Genomic DNA, 18,821 nt, shown 5'->3' with positions numbered 1-18,821 from the left:
TTTAACTTTGATGTTCCTTAATTCTCTCTATTAGCAGTGTTGCTAACTTAGTGGGACAGTCGCTAAATGTAGCGAGTTCTTAGTCACCTTTAACGACAACTTTGCCTTTTGGGGGTCCTCGCGACTTTTTTTTTGTGTGTGTGTGTGACGTGATTAGCCAGTAAGTTGTCCTGTTGAAATTACTCACGTGACTTATTTGGCTAAGTTCAATGACTCGCCCCCACTTTATCCAAAAGGGGATATAGTACGTCTACAGCATTTGTCGCGACGTCTAAAACATGCGCCAAAAAGCGTATATATAGTGAGCCATCTGGATGAATAAAGTTGTCATTTCAGGCGAGGCACGATCCTGAGATCTGATACCGTTTTGGAAAATCGGGGGTTGACTCCTCACCTCAGGAGGTAATTTAGAGCACCACTTTGAGAGATAATAAGGAAGAAGTCTAGGAATAGTTAAAACATAAGAGAGAGAAAAATTCAGAGCGAGTCATCATCATCACTTAGCGACAAATACTGCAGGCAGCAAGTGCTACCCCCAAAAAACAGGATAGGTTTAGGGTGTCAGTAGACGTCGTCCAAATGCCATCAACAGTAGTATACTCTAAAGAAGCGCTGAGTCGAGCTCGATGCTGCTTCGCTTCGGTGACCTGAAGAGATTCACGAGAACCCGTGCTCTCAATCGGCATCAGCATCTCGCTCTCTTTTCCCCCTTCTGAAGCCTTCTCGAGCGCAAAATGTCATCGCTCCTGACGCAATCTGCTGCCAGGTCCTGTGATAATATATAGTGTCGGAGATGCTTTCTCCTGAAATTTGATACCGCAAGTTCTTGTTTGTTTGTTTTTGCGAGTTCAATCTTTCTTGCGGTGATTCCATGCAATCGCAAGACGGCAGTGTCACTAGAAAGTGCACGCGGCTGAAAATAATGTTAATTTATTTATTTGCCGTGCCCAGGAACAACCATAAAGTCTGAGTGCTGGAGCACGCATACATTTAAAAAAAAATAATAATAATACAGAAAGAGAAAGAAAAATGCAGGAACATTCGTCGGTAAATTGCCGTAACCTTCGGCGAAGATGACATGTCCTTGCAAAAACTAAAAGTCGTTCACGGCACAAGGGCGTTCCAGATCTGAACCGATAGCACGACAATGCACATTTGCAGCCGAACACACCCTGCGACCGTATACACACCGCGTTCTTGCAGCTGCAAATGCTCCTCAAGAGAAACGTTACGTATAAATGCGCGAACGAACAGCTTCGTCACTCCCCTCCGAACCCTATAGTTTCTCCGTGCTCTAGCTCCTACAACAAAGACTCGAAACAGACAATTCTTGCTTTCTTTTTCAAAAATTCTCCGAGACGTTTCTTTCGCACACCTATCTGACAATGCCGAAATTATTAACTGCTTCTGTATCCGAATGTACACAGTACCCCCCTCCTGCCCCATCGGTATGCGCGATAGGTTGTCAGAACTTCCGATGTATTAATTTTCAGCGCTGTTAGTCCTTTAGGAGAGAAATGACATGGGCCGTGCTGCTATAACAAGGTGCTACGCACGCATACTGACTGGTGGGATCACAACGTAACTATCCCCGAATTTCTCGTATATATTGACAGCCACTTGTTTCAGCCGGTTCCTCGCATCCCCGTTTTCAATGATACTTGGCAGAGGAACTATGCTTTCCTTTGATGGTTCCACCGCTCCGGAGTTGCAGTGAGCGCAAAGGGTGTTTACTTAGGAATGGCATTTACTTATACTCGAGGAATGGGTAGTGTAAGAAGAGAATCGATTCGAATACTTTCCGAATAATGAGCAGCCGTTATTAGAATTAGTATCAAACGATGTTTACATCCCATTATTCTTAAACGGTATCAATTTTCTGTCATTATACATATTGTACGCTACGAAGCGTTGTTTACTAAAAACACAAATGGATCATTAGAAGCAAACAAACAGTGCCAATGAAGTATGTGAAGTGTGGCTATCTATTGGACATAGCCTGCTCCACTACGCAAGTTCTCATGTTTTGCGTCCGTGGGAGTGAAAATTTACCGTACTTTTGCTCCACTTTTATGTTCATTTGGCACGGTCGACGTTTTAAAATATTCGAAAAGTACTCGCAAGATATTTGCATTTACGAATAGTCACTATTCGATTGGTTATTCGAAAGTTTCGGATATTCGCACACCCCTAAAGAAAAGAACAGAAATACGGAGCCGGCGTCGATGGAACGTTTGAAAGTGCGCGCCGCGAGAAGCGAAACACATTCTTGGCGGAGAAAGATGCGAGCAGTAGAGAAAGGTTCTTGCATTCAGCGCGGTGTCTCATCAGCTGGGTTACAACAGCATTTAGCCGAACTTGAGTTCCAAGCTTCTCGAACGTGTAAAAATGAAACAGCCGCACGAGCCACAGATAGCATGGCCCCAAACCTGACTTGCTCCACCACAGATCTGGCCACATTGAAAGCGAAGGTAATAGTTTCGCACCGCCAACCTAGATGGCGATACTATACCTGCGACTGCAGTATTCATTGCGCAACAACTCAAACCGACCGAATAATACTCGTCAATTTGCGCAAGGCTGCAGAAAACGCTATGGGTACTACTTCACCAGTCACAGAACGCATTTTTTTTAAAGCACTGAAGTCTGAAATATATAGCAACGGCGCGCAAAAACGAACAAGCTACTTATCGAATCACGGCCGCCTCCGCACTCGGAAAGTTTCATCTTTTTCCTAGGAAAGAGCACCGGCTCATCACTACTACCCTTTCCGCGACTCTTTTCAGGCGTCCGATGCTCGTAATAACCGCTTGCGAAAACCCTCTCATCAACGTACAAGTGTAACGCAAGCGGACCATCCATCGCATGAGCGTCGGCGGCGCACGCCGTAGCCGCGCCGGCTAGCACGTGTACAGCCAGGGTCACGTGACGAGGCGGCACCCATGAGAACAGATCAGCCGACCAATGGCAAGCCGCGCTCATCACCTGATAGTGGGGCGACATCGCGGCGGAAACAGTGCGCTCCCATTGCATTCCACGCAGGGAAGGGCAAGAGGCGGTCGGAGCAGTTGATCGGCGTTGCCCGCGCCGTGTTTCCCCGCTGTCGTCACTGGCCTCCAGCCTAAGCGACCTCAAGCGCGGCCTGCGACTGCCCGACGAGCGCGGCGCAGCGTCGGGCAGGCCCCACAGACGTCAGCGCAGCCGCCAGCGCGCCCCCCTCGGCTCGGTGAGTGGGACCATCCCGTCTGCGTAGCTCGGGTGGGGGTACCTTTTTCCGGTCGTGGCCTGGCGTGGGGGCATAAAAAAAGTGGTCAATCGAGACGTGTACGCTGCGTGTGTATCTGCCCCCCGAGAGAAGAAGTCCTTGCCTCCTCGCGAATGGAGAGTGCAAACAGTCTGAGCCCCAGGCGACTTTCCGCCATTGGAGCGAGTCAAAAGTCGCGGCGACAGTCTTACGCGGGGCAGTCTCTCCCTCAGGACTCAGCTCCTCCCGGCCAGCTGAAGCGGGTGCCCACGGTGAGCGGACCGGTGTCTGCCCTGGACAACCTACAGATGTATCGGCTCGACGCTAACCACCGGAGCTCGAGCTCCAGCGCCTCCCGGCGCACCAGCCGCAACGAGGATTCCTTCACCTGCTCGCAGCAGAGCATCCTTAGCGCCATGGATCGGTTCGTCAAGTCCGTGAACAACATGGATGCCACGGTGCTGGTGCCGTCGAGACTGCGCGACATGGACCTCACTGACAAGGCGGGTCGGGCGCCGCCGGCCAACCTGATGCAGACGGACCTCTACTCCTTCTACAACATGCTCAACGACGTCAAGAACGAGCTGCTGTGGGGGCCTAGCGCGGCCGCCACCTCCGCCGTGGTGCCGCTGACCGGGGCGCTGCTCCGGCCGCCCCCGAAGCACACGCGGCAGCCCTCGGACGACAGCCTCGGGTCCACCGGATCCACGTCCGACACAGACTCGGACGTCGACAGTGTGGTCACGGACCGCGACGGGCTCGAGCAGAGCCTTCACCTGGCCGCCGCCTTCAGGCATCACCTGCAGGGCCTCCACGCCATCCTGCACCAGCTCGCCGACTCGGCCGACTACCTGGCGTGCAGGTATCAGGAGGAAGTTGACGCATCGGCGCTCTGATCCACCCTCCGACTACATCGCGGTGGTGTTGCGCGTCGGGACCCACAGGCCACAACGGGATACTATACAGTGCTCCATCGTCGCCGCTCCGAACGATGTTTTACAGTGTGCTCGCTTTCTGTCGACTCCCGCCGCCCCAAGAGATCATCGAGCAAGAAGAAAATTTGTCGTCTTCCCCCCCCGCCCACCCCTGCGAAACAGGGACGTCTAAATCACAAGTGAAAAGAAACTGTCTTCGTTTGCTCGGTTTTTGGATTTTTTTTTTTTTTTTTTTTTTTTTTTTTTTTTTTTTTTTGCCATGACACGTGGAGGACGCGACAGGTCTGTCTCTTGTTTGTGCCAGTTTCGGTTTTGCGACCGAATCCAGGGCTCGTCGCCGCGCGCTCAGATTCGGGCGGCCTGGTTCTGTGATCAGCTATGTTCTTTTATGCAAATTTTGATTCGGCCTCCTGAACGCTGCACCGTGGCGCAAAACTTTGTTTACCCCCTATCATCCCCCGCCACTTAGTGCGGCTGGTATGTCTGTCAGGTTACCCACAAAACGTTATCTTCATTGCAAAGCGCCGAGTTTTGTCTGTCCGCCCCGATGTTGCACGGAGCAAGATCCCTCCATCACGATATCGTCCCTTATTTGCGGCGCTCGGAGTAAGGGGGCACGTAGAATGCGTAGCGGGAAGTTTTCGTTTTCCGGGTGAACCTGCCAAGACTCCGCAAAAATGGCTGCGGGAGGTCCCGTATGTGGGCCAGTAGTGTGTTAACTTATTTCGCTGCGCCTCGCGCTTTTCGGCGGCCAGATCGCCCGAAGCTTGTTTCTTGTCACGATTTTTTTTTTTTTTTTTTATGTATCTGAGAGAGTAGAGCAACCGATCGTAACAGTTAGCTCACAGTCCGCGATGCACACACACTTGAGCGTCCGCTGCCAAATTTAGACTTGCACGAAGCGCCTTTTGCAGACCCATGTCTTGCCACATTTGCATTTAACCGTACTGTCACGAGTTTTGTAATTTTTCACGTGATAAGGAAGGCGTTTCATCTCTATCTGGCGCGGCAAAAGTTCGATTAATGTAATCTGAAATCGTGTAACATTCCAAGCTGCTGCATTCGTCGCTAACTGCTGTATGGGAGAATACTCACAATCGCCCCCCCCCCCCCCCCTTTTTTTTTTTTTTTTTTCGGGGTACTCTTATTGTTTCTTCTTTCCTGACATGGTTGTTCTTCGTTCGGTGTAGCGACGCGAGCTATAGCTTTCTCGGGGATAGTGTGTGTTGCGGAGCTTCAAAAGAAAAGAGCGTGTTTGGTGTTTGAGCGAGTGCGTGTGTACATATGTAAATATGACATCTTTTTTTGGCTCGAGTGTGCAGAACGATGTTAACTAAAATAAAAGCAGAAGAAATTTAGACCTTAAGTGTTTTCTTGTTTTTCTAATGAAAAAGTAATTAATATTCAAATGCGTGAAAGTGTTTGGTTCCTGTTAGCAAAAAAAGAAAAATGATATTCGTTGCACCTGTAAATTGGAAATGAACACTCTGACTGATGGTCATCTTGTTGTTCATTTGATAGAAGCAATTAAAAACAGAGCTATATTGCCGGAAAGAAACATGCGGTCTCATGTGTCTCGATTTTTCCTTGCTGCCTTCACCGAGGCGAGCGTCGTCTCCAGAATTAGAAGCGCGTTGGCTTTCTGAACGTGCCGAGTGCAAACGGAAGTACAACGAGCAACTCTCAAGCAGGGGCCCCTCCGTCTTTTGTTGGGCTGATAGAAAGGAGGCCGCTGCGAGAATAAGGAAAAAAAAAAAAAAAAAAAGAGGTTGCTACGGTCTGCATTCAGCATGGGCTGTCTACCGTCAATGGGCGGATAGCGGCGCTATTTGTCCACCACCGCCGCAACGCACAAGCGACGTAATGACCGTTGGCGGGTAAATTCAAACGGGACGAAGTAGTTGAGCGCCGTTTCTTCGCAGCGGCTCGCGCCGTAACTATATCCTACTGCATGGCGTCGTGGCCCCGTTTCCACAACGGTTGCGTCAATGTCGTGGCCCACTTAGCTGCGCGGGCGCCAGGTAGGAGGGATTGCCATTCTCCGATTATTAGCGGGCGCATAGCAGACGCTTTGTTTTTCGAGTTGGAGGAGGAATACCGCGTTCCTTGGATGGTGGCGTCACCCCCCTTTTTTTTCCTTTTTTTTTTTTCCACGAAATGTAAACATAGCATGCTGACCGAATACTCTGTTGTCGTGATCATCACTCTTTCAACAACGCCGTCATACGAGTCAGCTGTTCGTGAAGGGATCTGACAGCGTTAAAAAAAAAAAAAAGAGAGAGAGAGGGAGAACCTAGAGAGAGAGAGAGAAACATTGGAAGGGAGCTTTGTTTACACCACTAAGGCACAGTTTTCGTGTCTCTGGCCTGGCCTCAGCATTCCTCGGAGGGATAGCTCGCCGGCTGACCTTGACCCAGAGTGTGTAATGATCATCGGCGCGACCACGAGTATGCGACCGTATGCTCCGGAAGATTCGCGTCTCTTGCGAGACACTTGCCTCGGCGTGTGCGGCTACGGAGCCGTGGTTGCATTTTTGACGGAAAGCGCGGTCATTTGCCCCTAAAGCGGTTGTTTATCTCTCCCCTTCTCCTCCGAGCCTCTTCAGGGGAGAGAGGGTGTGGAAGTGATGGGCGACTAGCCACCTTCTTCGCTCTTGGGGGGTGGGGGGAGGGCTTATGGCTTTTCTAACGATGGGGCTTTTGAGCTGATGGCCAGCGCACGTTGCAGGCTTTCAACTGACGCGGCTTTATCTTTCCCCTTCCCTACGTTCCCCCCGTGTTCGCGACTGAAAGGGCCGCAGAAAATAGCGCGTCTTCTTCTCAACAATCGCTCTTTGTATCTTTCTTGTGGGCTTCGGTTTGCATCTCCCCCACACGCGCCGGCAGTGGAATGCAGCTTTCTTGTTCCCTTTGCTGCCTGTAATTGTCGAACGCTGCGTCGCTGGAAACACCTCCGCTCATCCCGACCCCCCTCAAGAATCCCGGCGCCTTTGTCGAACGTATTGGCATGCATTTTGAATACTGCGTCTCTTTTGGCGCTCGAGGAAGCCACTGTGCGCACGGGGGGCCCCCCGTATCTACACCCTCTCGTGTTCCCCTGCCAAAGCTGAAAAAAAAAAAAGAAAAAAAAAAAAAGAAAGAGAAACAAACAAAAAAGGAAAAGAACCCCGGTAATGTCAGTAGGAATTTGGCGGCTGCAAAAATTTTCGGAATAATACACGGTGATACATTCATAGAAGGAGAAATAAGAAAGTGTTGTGACGGCTCGATATTCGTAAGAATACGACACGTTCGTATTAGACTAGTCATCCGTCCGACTGACGTGTTCGCCGGCGGGAAAATGGTCAACCAGTGTGGTGAGATTGACCTGTCGGTTGTTCCTACACGCACGCAGGAACACTGCACACTACAAGACGCGGTCGTCGAGATTAGTAACGAAGACGACACAACACGATGAGAAACAACCCTGCCCCCTCACGCCCCCAGCACACATGCGCGCCCGGGCGCACGTGGAAATAATGAAGAGAACATGCTAACAGCAGGACTTACGTGATGTGACAAGAATTGCATTGGCGTTCCGTTACCTTTGTGCTTTAATGCATACCACAACGTTTTCTTAAGTAAATGGACCGCCAATGCATTTCTCCGCTAAGTTCGGGAATTAATATACTGGTGTCATCCTGCGAATTCGTTCCAAGTGGATCCGTCTTGCGAACTCCCCGGCTAGAATTCGTAAGTTGCAATATGGGCCGTAGGGTAATTAGTGAAAAACTTAATTAGTGATTTTTTAATTAGTCGATTTTGCATTTCAATTTTTTTGTGCAAGTAATGTCCGCCTCTTAGAGTAGACCAGCTCATGAACTAGAATTGTGCTATCTACCGCAACCTTTAAAGTTTTTTGAAAGTTTTCGCTGAAACACCCTTTATAAAGGCGGTCACGTCGGCCTGGGTCAGCTTGACTTCTGACTAGACCCGCTGGCGTCGAGTTCGCGCGAAAGAATATTTTGTGTTTAGACATGGCGTAATCTACTCGTGTTGCATGCGTCGTCTTTACAGGGTCTATTGGGAGGTAAACGCCGTACTACGTACTCACTGTGTCAAGCCCTTGTATCGCACTCAACTGCGCTATATGAACGCTCGAAGGAATTAGAAAAGCAACACGTACCACGTACATTCAAAAAAAAAAAAAAAAAAGAAAACCTATGCCAAATAGGTTTGGCGTAGGCCAAGTGCCGCTCACAGAAAAAAAAAAAAAAAATCCATGAGCCATTCCACTATGTGAAGATGGATGACCAGCGAAGCTGTTAAGCGCATGACACAGAGGTGACACAGAATTTTGAACAGAGGCACGAACATGTCTATTGTCCTGATCGGTGGTCATCGTGATTATGGGTACGCACACACAATCGCGTATCACCTCTGTTGTTAAATCTGTCCCTCACGTAAGACAATGAATGGCTTATACCCCCTTAAGTAATGGCTCATGCCCCCGTAAACGCGTCCTCCCGTAAACGCGTCCTCTCGTAAACGCGGCCTCCCCATATACGACGACAGAAGTGAAATTCTACGCTGGAATGATGAGCGGCAACGGAGCCAGCTGTCGAAGACGACGACGAACGCGGGAGCAGTGGCACGAGCGCGTTCGTGCTGTTGCGCCGAGGAGCGCCAACGAGCCAGCTGTGGAAGAAGACGACGACGCTCGAGCCTTTGCTGATGATGATAGCTTTTCCGCGCGGACGTCATGACCTAGCCATAGACAGCTTCGCTGTAAAAACCCAACCGAAAGACCGGCGACGAGATTCCACTGGTGGTCGCGGGAGCGATGTCTGGTTTCTACGGCGAACAGGCAAGGTAACTGTGTTGGCATGAACAAGATGTCATTCTGTTAACCTCTTCATTTCATCAAGTTCCCTTAAAGTTCAGAACATATAGTTCCAATGGCGCCTTCAGCTTAACACTGTTAGTAATAATACTAATAATAATGTAAAATAATAAATGCAAAAACGCCCGTGGGGTGCCGTGCATAGGGGGCATGTTAAAGATCCCCAGGTGGTCGAAATTAAGGCGGAGTCCCCCACCGTGGCGTGTCTCATAATCAGATCGTGGTTTTTGCATGTAAGACCCCAGAGTTTAATTAATTGAATAGCAAGATAATAGACCGGTTGCGACGTGCGTGGCGCGGTATCAGAGGGAAACGTGCATTCACGTGGATGTAACTTTGAACCCACTTCGTAAAAATATTTCTATGTTTGCCGATATAGGACCTTGAACATATTACGCATTGTGATTGTACAGTCGTAGATCGCGTATTGCTGGCCAATCATGTGGCCGCTTCTTAACCTTCAGCGATACTGCGCAGTTCTTTCTCTGCTATTGACAGCGCTCCTACATCAAAACGTGCACGAACGCGTGCCAGGAAAATGGAATGGAATAGGAGATCCCCAAAATCAAATCAAGCTATTTAGGTTTCTCGCTACGAGGAAATATATGAAAAACTAACTCAGGTTGCTATCGGAGAATGCTTTTATCATGCAATGGGAAGTGGTTATTTTGTGGCACCGTGTGACACTGTGTGTTGTGAATGGCGCTCGCCTCATACCACCGTGACCTACCCGTACGTCGAAGCCAACTGGTACTTCGAGCGCCACTTCCTCAAGGACCAGCTTTGGTCGGAGCCCCGTGCAGCGTCTTCAACCAGTGGATCCGCGTCTCAACGACAGCGTCTCAAAACGTTAGCTGGCACGAGCCAAGGATGCGAGATTGCTTTTCTTACCACAGTGCAACCGTGCGGTTTTTACTGCTGCGTTAGATTGCACTACACCTTCGGGATCGGCCTACGAAAACGGTTAGACACTCAGAGGAAGTCGCGGTTAGTTCTCAGCGAATGATAAACGCATTGACAACTTGAATATACATGTTGATGGCACGCGGGCATACTTTAGGAGGCAAAAAAAATCCTAGGACACCTAAGCGCTTCATATATAAGTTATGAATGTGAAATCAGGAATGTCCAATTGAACGGCGCTGCAGTCCTTGCAGTTTTGCGCTGCGAGTAATGTACAGTAGCAGTACATTACTGTACATCACTAGCGCAGTAATGTACCATAGCTGTACATTACTGCGCTAATGCGCAGCGGGTGTTACCTTTCGCCGCTCAGCCAACGCCTCCTATAGAGGGCGCAAGGCCTGTGCACTTCGGTCCATGACGTGTCCGACTGCACAGAATCTGATGGGGATGCTCCAGAGTAAGCAGCAGTGATTTTGACGTCAGCACTTTCGTCACGCCGGGCTTGACAGTGCAAATTTCCGTCCAAGTATGTATAGCATGACGTAATAAAGCAGAGTGCACAGGCCTGCTCTGTAGGAGGCGTTGGCTTCGCTCCGTTGAGGAGTGCTTGTGCAGAGAGCGGGCGCAAGGGTGATGTGGCGTCGCAGCGATGCCCTCACGCGACACCTGGCAGGCTATAACCGCAGCAGGTGGTCGCTTTCGCCCGCTCTGCTCCGTCGAGGCGCGCTCGTGACGTGGCGTCGCAGCCAATGACAATGCGAGTTTAGGTACCATTTCGCTGCTACAGAGGACAGGCGTCTGCATTTTCGCTCAATGGGCCATTTGACGCTTTCGCATAACAAAAAAAAAAAAAAAAAAAAAATGAGAGCAGACTTGTGCGACCTTGCAGAAAGAGGGAGAAAAGGAAATTGGGAAAAGGGGGTAATGTGAAATTACCCCCCCCCCCCCCCCCCACGGGGCCTTTCGAACTTTTCTGCAAACTGCGCGGACTCATTTCGCTATCGTCGCAAGCTCAAGTATTCGTGGTTGAATGCTGGCAACAATATGCTACATAATAGCTTTAATGCAATACCCGCCGGTGGCCGCGCTCAGTCGTGGATCTACGGATGCAGTAGCCACAATCCTACCAGGTCGATACTACTACTACTACTACTAATTATAATAATAATTACGACCTTATTTCCACAGAAGACAATGATGGGGAGAGATATAAAGCTCGAACTGGAACATTAGTTTGCTTCGTCCTAGCCTATCCTCTCCTGCCGTTCAGCAGATATAACTAGACATTACAGTAATTTGCCTCACTTTTCTTTATTTTATCCAAAACAAAGAACCAGTTGCTACAACTACTACTCCCCAGGGAAAAATAACATTTGGCGAACAGAAGTTGGCGTACTTCACATTGGGTATTAAAGTCTAGCGTAGTTAATTCGCAGTAAATATAGATATAGACAGTATGGTACAAAAACGAAGCACTAGTCGTAGTAATAAGCGTGAAGGATATCATAGTAAATACAGCTGTTAGTTCAATGAGTGCAGAATATTTCATAACGATCACTACGAAAGGTAAGAATTACTATGTGACATACGAAAATCTGTTTTAAAAATTCACCGACGATTACGATACTCCCTAATGCGAAATTTGAGCGCAGCTCTATACGTGTCATTTCGCGATATATTGGCCCGTGCGGCACTTTGCAAACAGAGCGTGTGGCGCGATGGCCTCGCTAAATGTGGCGCGACTTCCTCGCTAATCTGGAGATCGCAAGAGCCAGCGCTTGGGGCCAGCGCGTTGGCGACGCGTGGGCGCGATTCACAGCCGCCGCCGACGCGCGCTACTCTGGCGCCATCTCGTAGCCATCGTTGCCGCACTACCTTTTATTCTCACGCTTTCGCCATACCCTCCTGACGGAGCCGACGCTCGCCGCAGGAACGGGCGCCTAATTGCTGCGCTCTAAAATAAGCAATACAGTGTAAACAATTCAATTACAGAGACAAATTTTGTTACCGCAGTCAACGAGCTGTCAGTTTCTTCCACGTCAACATCACCGCGCGGCGCGTGCACTGTTGGCACCTGGCAGACGGGGTACCGGTCCAGCGGTAGCGGTACGCTAAAACTCTCTACTATTAGAGCTTTAGCCACGTCGTATGGAAAAACTTCTTACATTACGGTGAAACAAAGTAGGTTCACGGCAAAGAATTACCTCGTTGTGCGGGTTAACATCCGGAAACTTGGCACCTCTAAAGCTCTCTATTGAGGCATCAATACAACGCCGGTGCAAGGCGGATTTTCGCTTCCGTTTGCGAGCTTTCACTGCCCAACTTACAGGTGCACCGCCACGATCTCTTTCGTCACGCGTGCATGTGCCTGCCGCACGTTTTCGGTTCGCGGGGGGCGAGTACTGTGGTGGATTGTCTGTGAATAAAAAGCGCTTCGTTCTGCCCGCGGACGCGTAAGCGTCGGGACGCTTGGGCAGTGTGCGCTATGGAACGCCTCGGAGCACAGGCGTCGCGGCGCGTTGACATTCGCTGCCGCGTCACCCCGCGTTTTGCGAGTGCAGCTGCACCGAGCGGGGCACGCCGTCGTGGTCACAATGTGCTTTTTTGCGGTCGTGATTGATGACGCGCGGTCGCGCGAGTTTAGTCGCAGTGTCATATAGATGAGCAGAGAAGCGAGGCCATTCTTTAAAGGCCACTGTCGCGCGTGCCAGGAGGAATCTTTAATATTATTATTATTTTTTTTGTCTGCAGCAGGCAGTGCATTCCGTGCAGTGCCTTTCTTGCCGCAGCATCGTGCGAACTTCATGCTGCCGTTCTGTGTCGCGTTTTTAAACATTGTGTTTTGAGAATACCTATACTGCCCAGCTGCTTTACTCTCTTACCTCGCACATATAGTCTCGCACATGGTTAAAAGTTAAATTATTGTGCAACATGAATCTATTACCAGCGTACATTGACCTACATGCTACTCTGCCGGGCAAAATGGTGATGAAGGCCCCAGAAGAATTCTCGTATCTCTCCGGATGTTTAAAAGAGTGGTGACCGCGCGCAGTGTGTGTGTGTGTGTGTGTGTGTGTGTGTGTGTGTGTGTGTGTGTGTGTGTGTGTGTGTGAGCGAGTGAGTGAGTGAGAAAGAGAGAGAGAGAGAGAGAGAGAGAGAGAGAGAGAGAGAGAGAGACTCGGTGTTTAGCAGCAACCACATAAAATCAACAGAACGAAACGGTGGTGGTTTGGGCGAGTTGGTGTACTATGACGTTTTCTTGACGTGCACTACGTTTGGATGGCCTCGACGAAGGCGAGTCGATTTGGTGGAGTCGGCTTGTCGGGCTGCAAACCGGTCTTGTCAACGCTGGCTTGTGGGGTCGAGCTAGCATCGAGGCGAGTTCTGTCAACCTGACTGCGTGGGATGAGCTGACTCGGCTAACCCGCTTGGCAACGTGCATGTAAATGGGCTCAGGTCGATCTGGAGGCAACTCGACTTCAGGCTCGATTCACTCGCATCGAGTCCGTGTAAACGAAGCTATTACACAACCCAGAATGAGCGAAAGAAGGGTGAAAAAAGATGACTCGGAGAAACGGGAGACAAAACAGTGCTAAAAGTAAAGATAAAAAATTGAAGAAGAAAACATGCAGGCAAGGAGAGAGCATAGGGCAAATTAACTATGTTACTGAACTTTATTAGATTACAGTCAAGTTCACGATAAAAATGTGCATATTTTAATTTAAAAGAAAAGTGAAACGAGGGTGGCAGAAAAGTAAACTGCCGCTGTTGGGAGCCGCGGCCTCAACCTCATGCGTGACGCGTCTTATGCGGCAACGTCTGTCCGCCGTACTTTCTGAGGTGTTTTCGAACCCCCGCCTGCGGCTTCGATTTTTCGGTTTGGTCTCACTTGTGTTCTTGGTCCTGTTTACCTACCTACTTCTTTTTCAGTGGACTTTCTCAGACCAACCCGTGCGGAAATCTCTGTGGGTCACGATTAGGCCAAGAGAAACGGAATTTTTAGTGACCGGTATTGTGTGAGTACGTTTATCTAGGTCAATTGCTCACACGGGACCCTGATCATGAGAATGAAATTTACAGAAGAATAAAATTGGGTTTGGAGTGCATGCGGCAGGCATTGCCAAATCCTGAATGAGAGCTTACCACTGTCGTTGAAAAGAAAAGTGTACAATCACTGCATTCTACCGGTGCTAACATATGGGGCAGAAACTTGGAGGTTAACAAAGAAGCTCGAGGACAAGTTAAGGACCGCACAAAGAGCGATGGAACGGAAAATGTTAGGCCTAACGTTAAGATACAGGAAGAGAGCGGTGTGGATAAGAGAACAAACGGGGGACAGCTGATATTCTAGTTGACATTAAGCGGGAAAAATGGAGCTGGGCAGGCAATGTAGTGCGTAGGCTTGATAACCGGTGGACCATTAGAGTTACAGAATGGATACCAAGAGAAGGGAAGCGCAGTCGAGGACGGCAGAAAGCTAGGTGGGGTGATGAAGTTAGGAAATTTGCAGGGGGCAAGTTGGAATCGGCTAGCGCAAGACAGGGGAAATTGGAAATCGCAGGGAAAGGTATTCGTCCTGCAGTGGACATAAATATAGGCTAATGATGATGATGATTCTGTAGGGACGTCGTGTAGGTTTTTCACGGCCAAATGAACAAGTGTATATATATATATATATATATATATATATATATATATATATTGCCCCCGAATATTTGTATTCGATTCGCAAATTTCTCTGTTCATACATCCTTTAAAAGGGGTATATATATATATATATATATATATATATATATATATATAAACCGAATACCGACTATTTTGTCAACGGTAAATAGCGTGATATATAAAGTTTGCTTCGAGTTTGTATGACGAAAAAAAAAAAGAAAACAAGGAAGAAAAACACTTGTTTACATTATTTGGTACGTGCATATAATGCCCTCCGCAGCTACACGTCCGGTAAACTGAGGACTGTTTGTAAATGATAAACAGCTTTCAATTATCTTGTATGCCGTTACAATGACAGTAATGGAATAAGAGAACCGTACGCCACCCGATGCAAGTGGATTGTTGTGTTCGTTTGATACTAGCTATATAGGCACAGCTCTGCGTATTGTTTTAATTCAAGTAAGGGTGTTCGAATAGTGAAACTTCCGAATCGAGTCGAATACGAATATGCGAGAGAAAAACGAACTTCTAACATCGAATAATTTTCTCATTTCTAAACAAAGCGAACTATAAAGTTTACGTAGAGTTCTTGTAGGTTCGTTATAGATACATGTGTGCAATGCCGTTCGCAACTAAACGCCTGGTTAACTGCTTTCAGCTGCCCGATGCACCGTTACAATGACAGTAATGTAACGTGAAGACAGTACCGTCACCAGAGCTTCGTCACCAGAACATTTTGCTCGTTGAAGAAGAAAAGGCGATACTATAGATATAGCCCCGCTCGTTATTTTTTAAATGGAGGGAAAACACGGTGAGGCAGGCCAAACATATTGCTTTGACTGAATAGAGAAAACAAATTCTTACATAGGCTGTCCTAAAGGAGGGCACTCTTAATGAGTGATTTATTTATTGAGAATATGTTGAATGGCCTCGTGAGTTACCCTTGGAACTGATGACAAGTCGCTGAGGCAGGCCAGTGGTTATGGCGTTGCGCTGCTGAGCTCGAGGTCGTGAGTTCGATCCCGGCCACGGCGGCTGCATTCCGATGCAGGAAGAATGCAAAAAAAAAAAAAACTAAAAAAAAAACCCCGCCCGTGTACCGTCCATTGGGTGCACGTTCAAGTTTCAAAACTCCAGATTAACTTTGACAAACCGAGGTGGTCTAAATAAATCTGAAGCCCCCCACCCACTACTGCGGTCCTTAATTATAATCAGATCGTGGTTTTGGCACGTACTAGCCCCAGAATTTAATTAATTTAATTTGGAACTGATCACTCTGCGCGACACCTGCGGTTCTTCTACGGAGGAACAGTCCTCGCTTGCATGGGTCTCCATTCCAATTAAAGACTTCAAGTAAGTGTTATCGATTGTATTCTAAGAGGAACGAATATCTAAACATTTCCAATGGTGAATCCTCGAATCGAATGTGAACCGAGTAGCAAAGACTATTCGGCTCGCATTTAAAGGTTAGAATAATCGCACGCCGCTATACTTTAAAGGAATGTGAAGTGAAATAAGCTGCTTTTAAGTTGCAGTCAGTACATTCTACTCTGCAAGGGAGGGGACAGTGAAGAGAGACTCTCGGAAAGAAGGAGGGAAGATGAAAGTGAAAAACAAATTAAAACAACAAAACAAGTTGTCATTTTCATTTCACTATATTAGGATTATAAATTATGTAAATCAGAGTCTGAATGGCAGCTAGAGTTTTGAAAGACAGCCCATTTGATTCCAGATAAACGAAACGATAAGCCGAGTTGAGACCTTCGTTAGGGAACCGCACGTAACACGCAAAACGCGTAGTGCCGTCACAATTGTGTGCATTGCCAGCGGCTGCTTCGTTTCGTAAGACCTTCTTAGAAGTTCTCGTACGACGTCGCCGTGACGTTCGATTTCGTACAAGCGTAATAACTGTGTGAGCTAGAGATGCACGTATGAAACACTCTACGTCGATGTTTATGTATCAGACTAATTGTTGGGGCGAGTTTGCAAGTGTTTTCCTCCATGTGCGAGATGTATATGGCCACACTATATATAGAATTATTGAGTCCCCTGACACTCTCCGTCAAAGCTACGTCAGTTCCTCGGCTTCTCGTTCGTTTATCTGGAATCAAATGGACTGTCTTTCAAAACGCTAGCTGCCATTCTGACTCTGATTTACGTAATTTATAATCCTAACATAGTGAAATGAAAATGACAAGTTTTTTTTTGTTGCTTTTGTTTTTCACTTTCATATTCCCTCCTTTGAGGGAATTTCTCTTCACTGACGCTTCCCTTGCAGAGTAGTATGTAGGCGAATAGCCGTCTTCGTAAACACTCACTCACGCACGCACGCACGCACGCACGCACGCACGCACGCACGCACGCACGCACGCACGCACGCACGCATGCACGCACGCACGCACGCACGCACACCATCCTAAAAAATTACCCATCCCGCTTTCTGGTGCTGAATACGTGCTACGTAAAAGCTTTTTTTCCCGAGCCTGAGAGAAAGCCCGCGAAATGCGAAGTGCGCAGTGGCGAGTTTGCCACTGCGAAATTAACCCCGGGACTCCGGGTTAATTTCGACCACGTGGGCTCCTTAAAGTGCACCAAATTGACGGTACACGTCCGTTTTGGATTTCTTCCCCCATCGAAATGCCGCCGCCGTGGTTGGGATTCGATCCCGTGCCCTCGGGGAGCCACGCAACACCATGGCGGGTCGTTACCGTGCTGAGAAGGTTCGGGTATACCACCACTGGCAATGGTCACTGGAAGTCACACTGCGCGTCACATTGTGCGCCTATTGCCGATTCGAAGATTGGTCCAAAATGCAACCTTTCTTTCTTTCTTTCTTTCTTTCTTTCTTTCTTTCTTTCTTTCTTTCTTTCTTTCTTTCTTTCTTTCTTTCTTTCTTTCTTTCTTTCTTTCTTTCTTTCTTTCTTTCTTTCTTTCTTTCTTTCTTTCTTTGCGTGAGAGAACGAGAGATCGTTAATGATCCCCGAAGAGGGCCCAGCTACCTGCAGGTCTGGCATGTTACTCCAGGTGCGACATGTCGTGTGGGTTGAATGAAAGAGAGTGAAAAGAAACAAACAACACACGAGCGTGCACTCACACGCAAGTAACGCGTGCGCGCGCGATAACCCACCAGCACAGTAGTTCACGGAGTCTCATTATCCGTTTCCAGAGCAGCTCGTCCTGAAACACCCATATCGCGTTTAGGACAGTCCGGTTATTGTTGTGGGCAGTGCACTGCGAGCTGTTTTCGGAAAGCTGCATAACAGCCATGCATTCCCTTTGCTTTGGGAGGCCGTTCCGGTCCTTTCGTGCACAGCTGTTGCAACGCGCGCTGTCAGTGGGAGTCGAGGCATGCGTCGGTCATGCAGCTGATTCTGCGCGTGCCAGAGAGTTGATCGAAGGGACGCAGTGTACGGGCTCTGCGGGCTACATTGTGCGATGGCAACTAGACATAGTGCCTTCAGTTTCCTGCAGGCTACACAACTATGCGGTGGGTTACAGGTGTCAATGGAGCATTAAAGAGAAACGTTAGTTGACGTGTACTGGCAAGCAACTCTTCTACAATGCTAGAAAAAATGCAAGCGTGAGTTAGAAATCTTGCTATTTGTAACGCTATACGTATAGCACCCTACTCGAAGGTCTCGCAACGTAAATAAAATAAGGAAAATAAACTCTCATCGTTGTTGCGTTTTAACCAGGGACACCGTGCAGGTCTGTAACGGAGTTGCCAAGCCGCTTTTTTTTTTCTTTTTTTTTTTTGCAACCGCATTGCATTATCTGTCGAAAAGCTTGCGTTATAACTACAAATGTTCGAATTACAAAAATTTTTGAATCGAATCGCATCAAAAACGACTTTCGTATATCGACTCGTATGCTAAGTGTTCCCGCTTTTTAAACGAGTCGAAATACAGAGCTTAATAGAACGTGCTGCTAGGCTAGTTGATTCGTACTTGCAGGTTTGAAAAGTGTACATCTTAAGCGTGACAATTTAGTTAACCCGCCACGGTGGCTTAGCGGCTATGGTTTTGCCCTGCTAAGCACGATGTCGCGCGGCATCAAATCCCGGCCGCGGCTGCTGCATTTCGATGGGGGCGAAATGCAAGAACGCCCGTGTCCCGTGCATTGGGGACACGTTAAAGATTCTCTGGTGGTCATAATTAATCCGGTGTCCGCCACTACGGCATGCCTTA

At 48.3% G+C, this 18,821-nt stretch overlaps 1 protein-coding gene across 1 annotated transcript; it reads left to right on the top strand.

Moving 5' to 3' along the window:
• The first annotated feature begins 3,031 nt into the window (after nucleotides 1-3,031).
• On the top strand, nucleotides 3,032-5,737 carry LOC119441836 (mid1-interacting protein 1A). Its single transcript, XM_037706467.2, has one exon. It carries the CDS (start codon nucleotides 3,379-3,381, stop codon nucleotides 4,138-4,140), a length of 762 nt encoding a protein of 253 aa, XP_037562395.1. The 5' UTR covers nucleotides 3,032-3,378; the 3' UTR covers nucleotides 4,141-5,737.
• Nucleotides 5,738-18,821: the final 13,084 nt, after the last annotated feature.

Source organism: Dermacentor silvarum, chromosome 2 (genome assembly GCF_013339745.2).
Source record: "Dermacentor silvarum isolate Dsil-2018 chromosome 2, BIME_Dsil_1.4, whole genome shotgun sequence".
In the NCBI taxonomy this organism is placed as follows: Eukaryota; Metazoa; Arthropoda; class Arachnida; order Ixodida; family Ixodidae; genus Dermacentor; species Dermacentor silvarum.
This window is presented reverse-complemented; position numbering and strand designations above follow the sequence as displayed.

Bases quoted from the DNA above. Each gene is read 5' to 3' on its own strand.
- LOC119441836 (XM_037706467.2), top strand. From the start codon at position 3,379: ATGGAGAGTGCAAACAGTCTGAGCCCCAGGCGACTTTCCGCCATTGGA.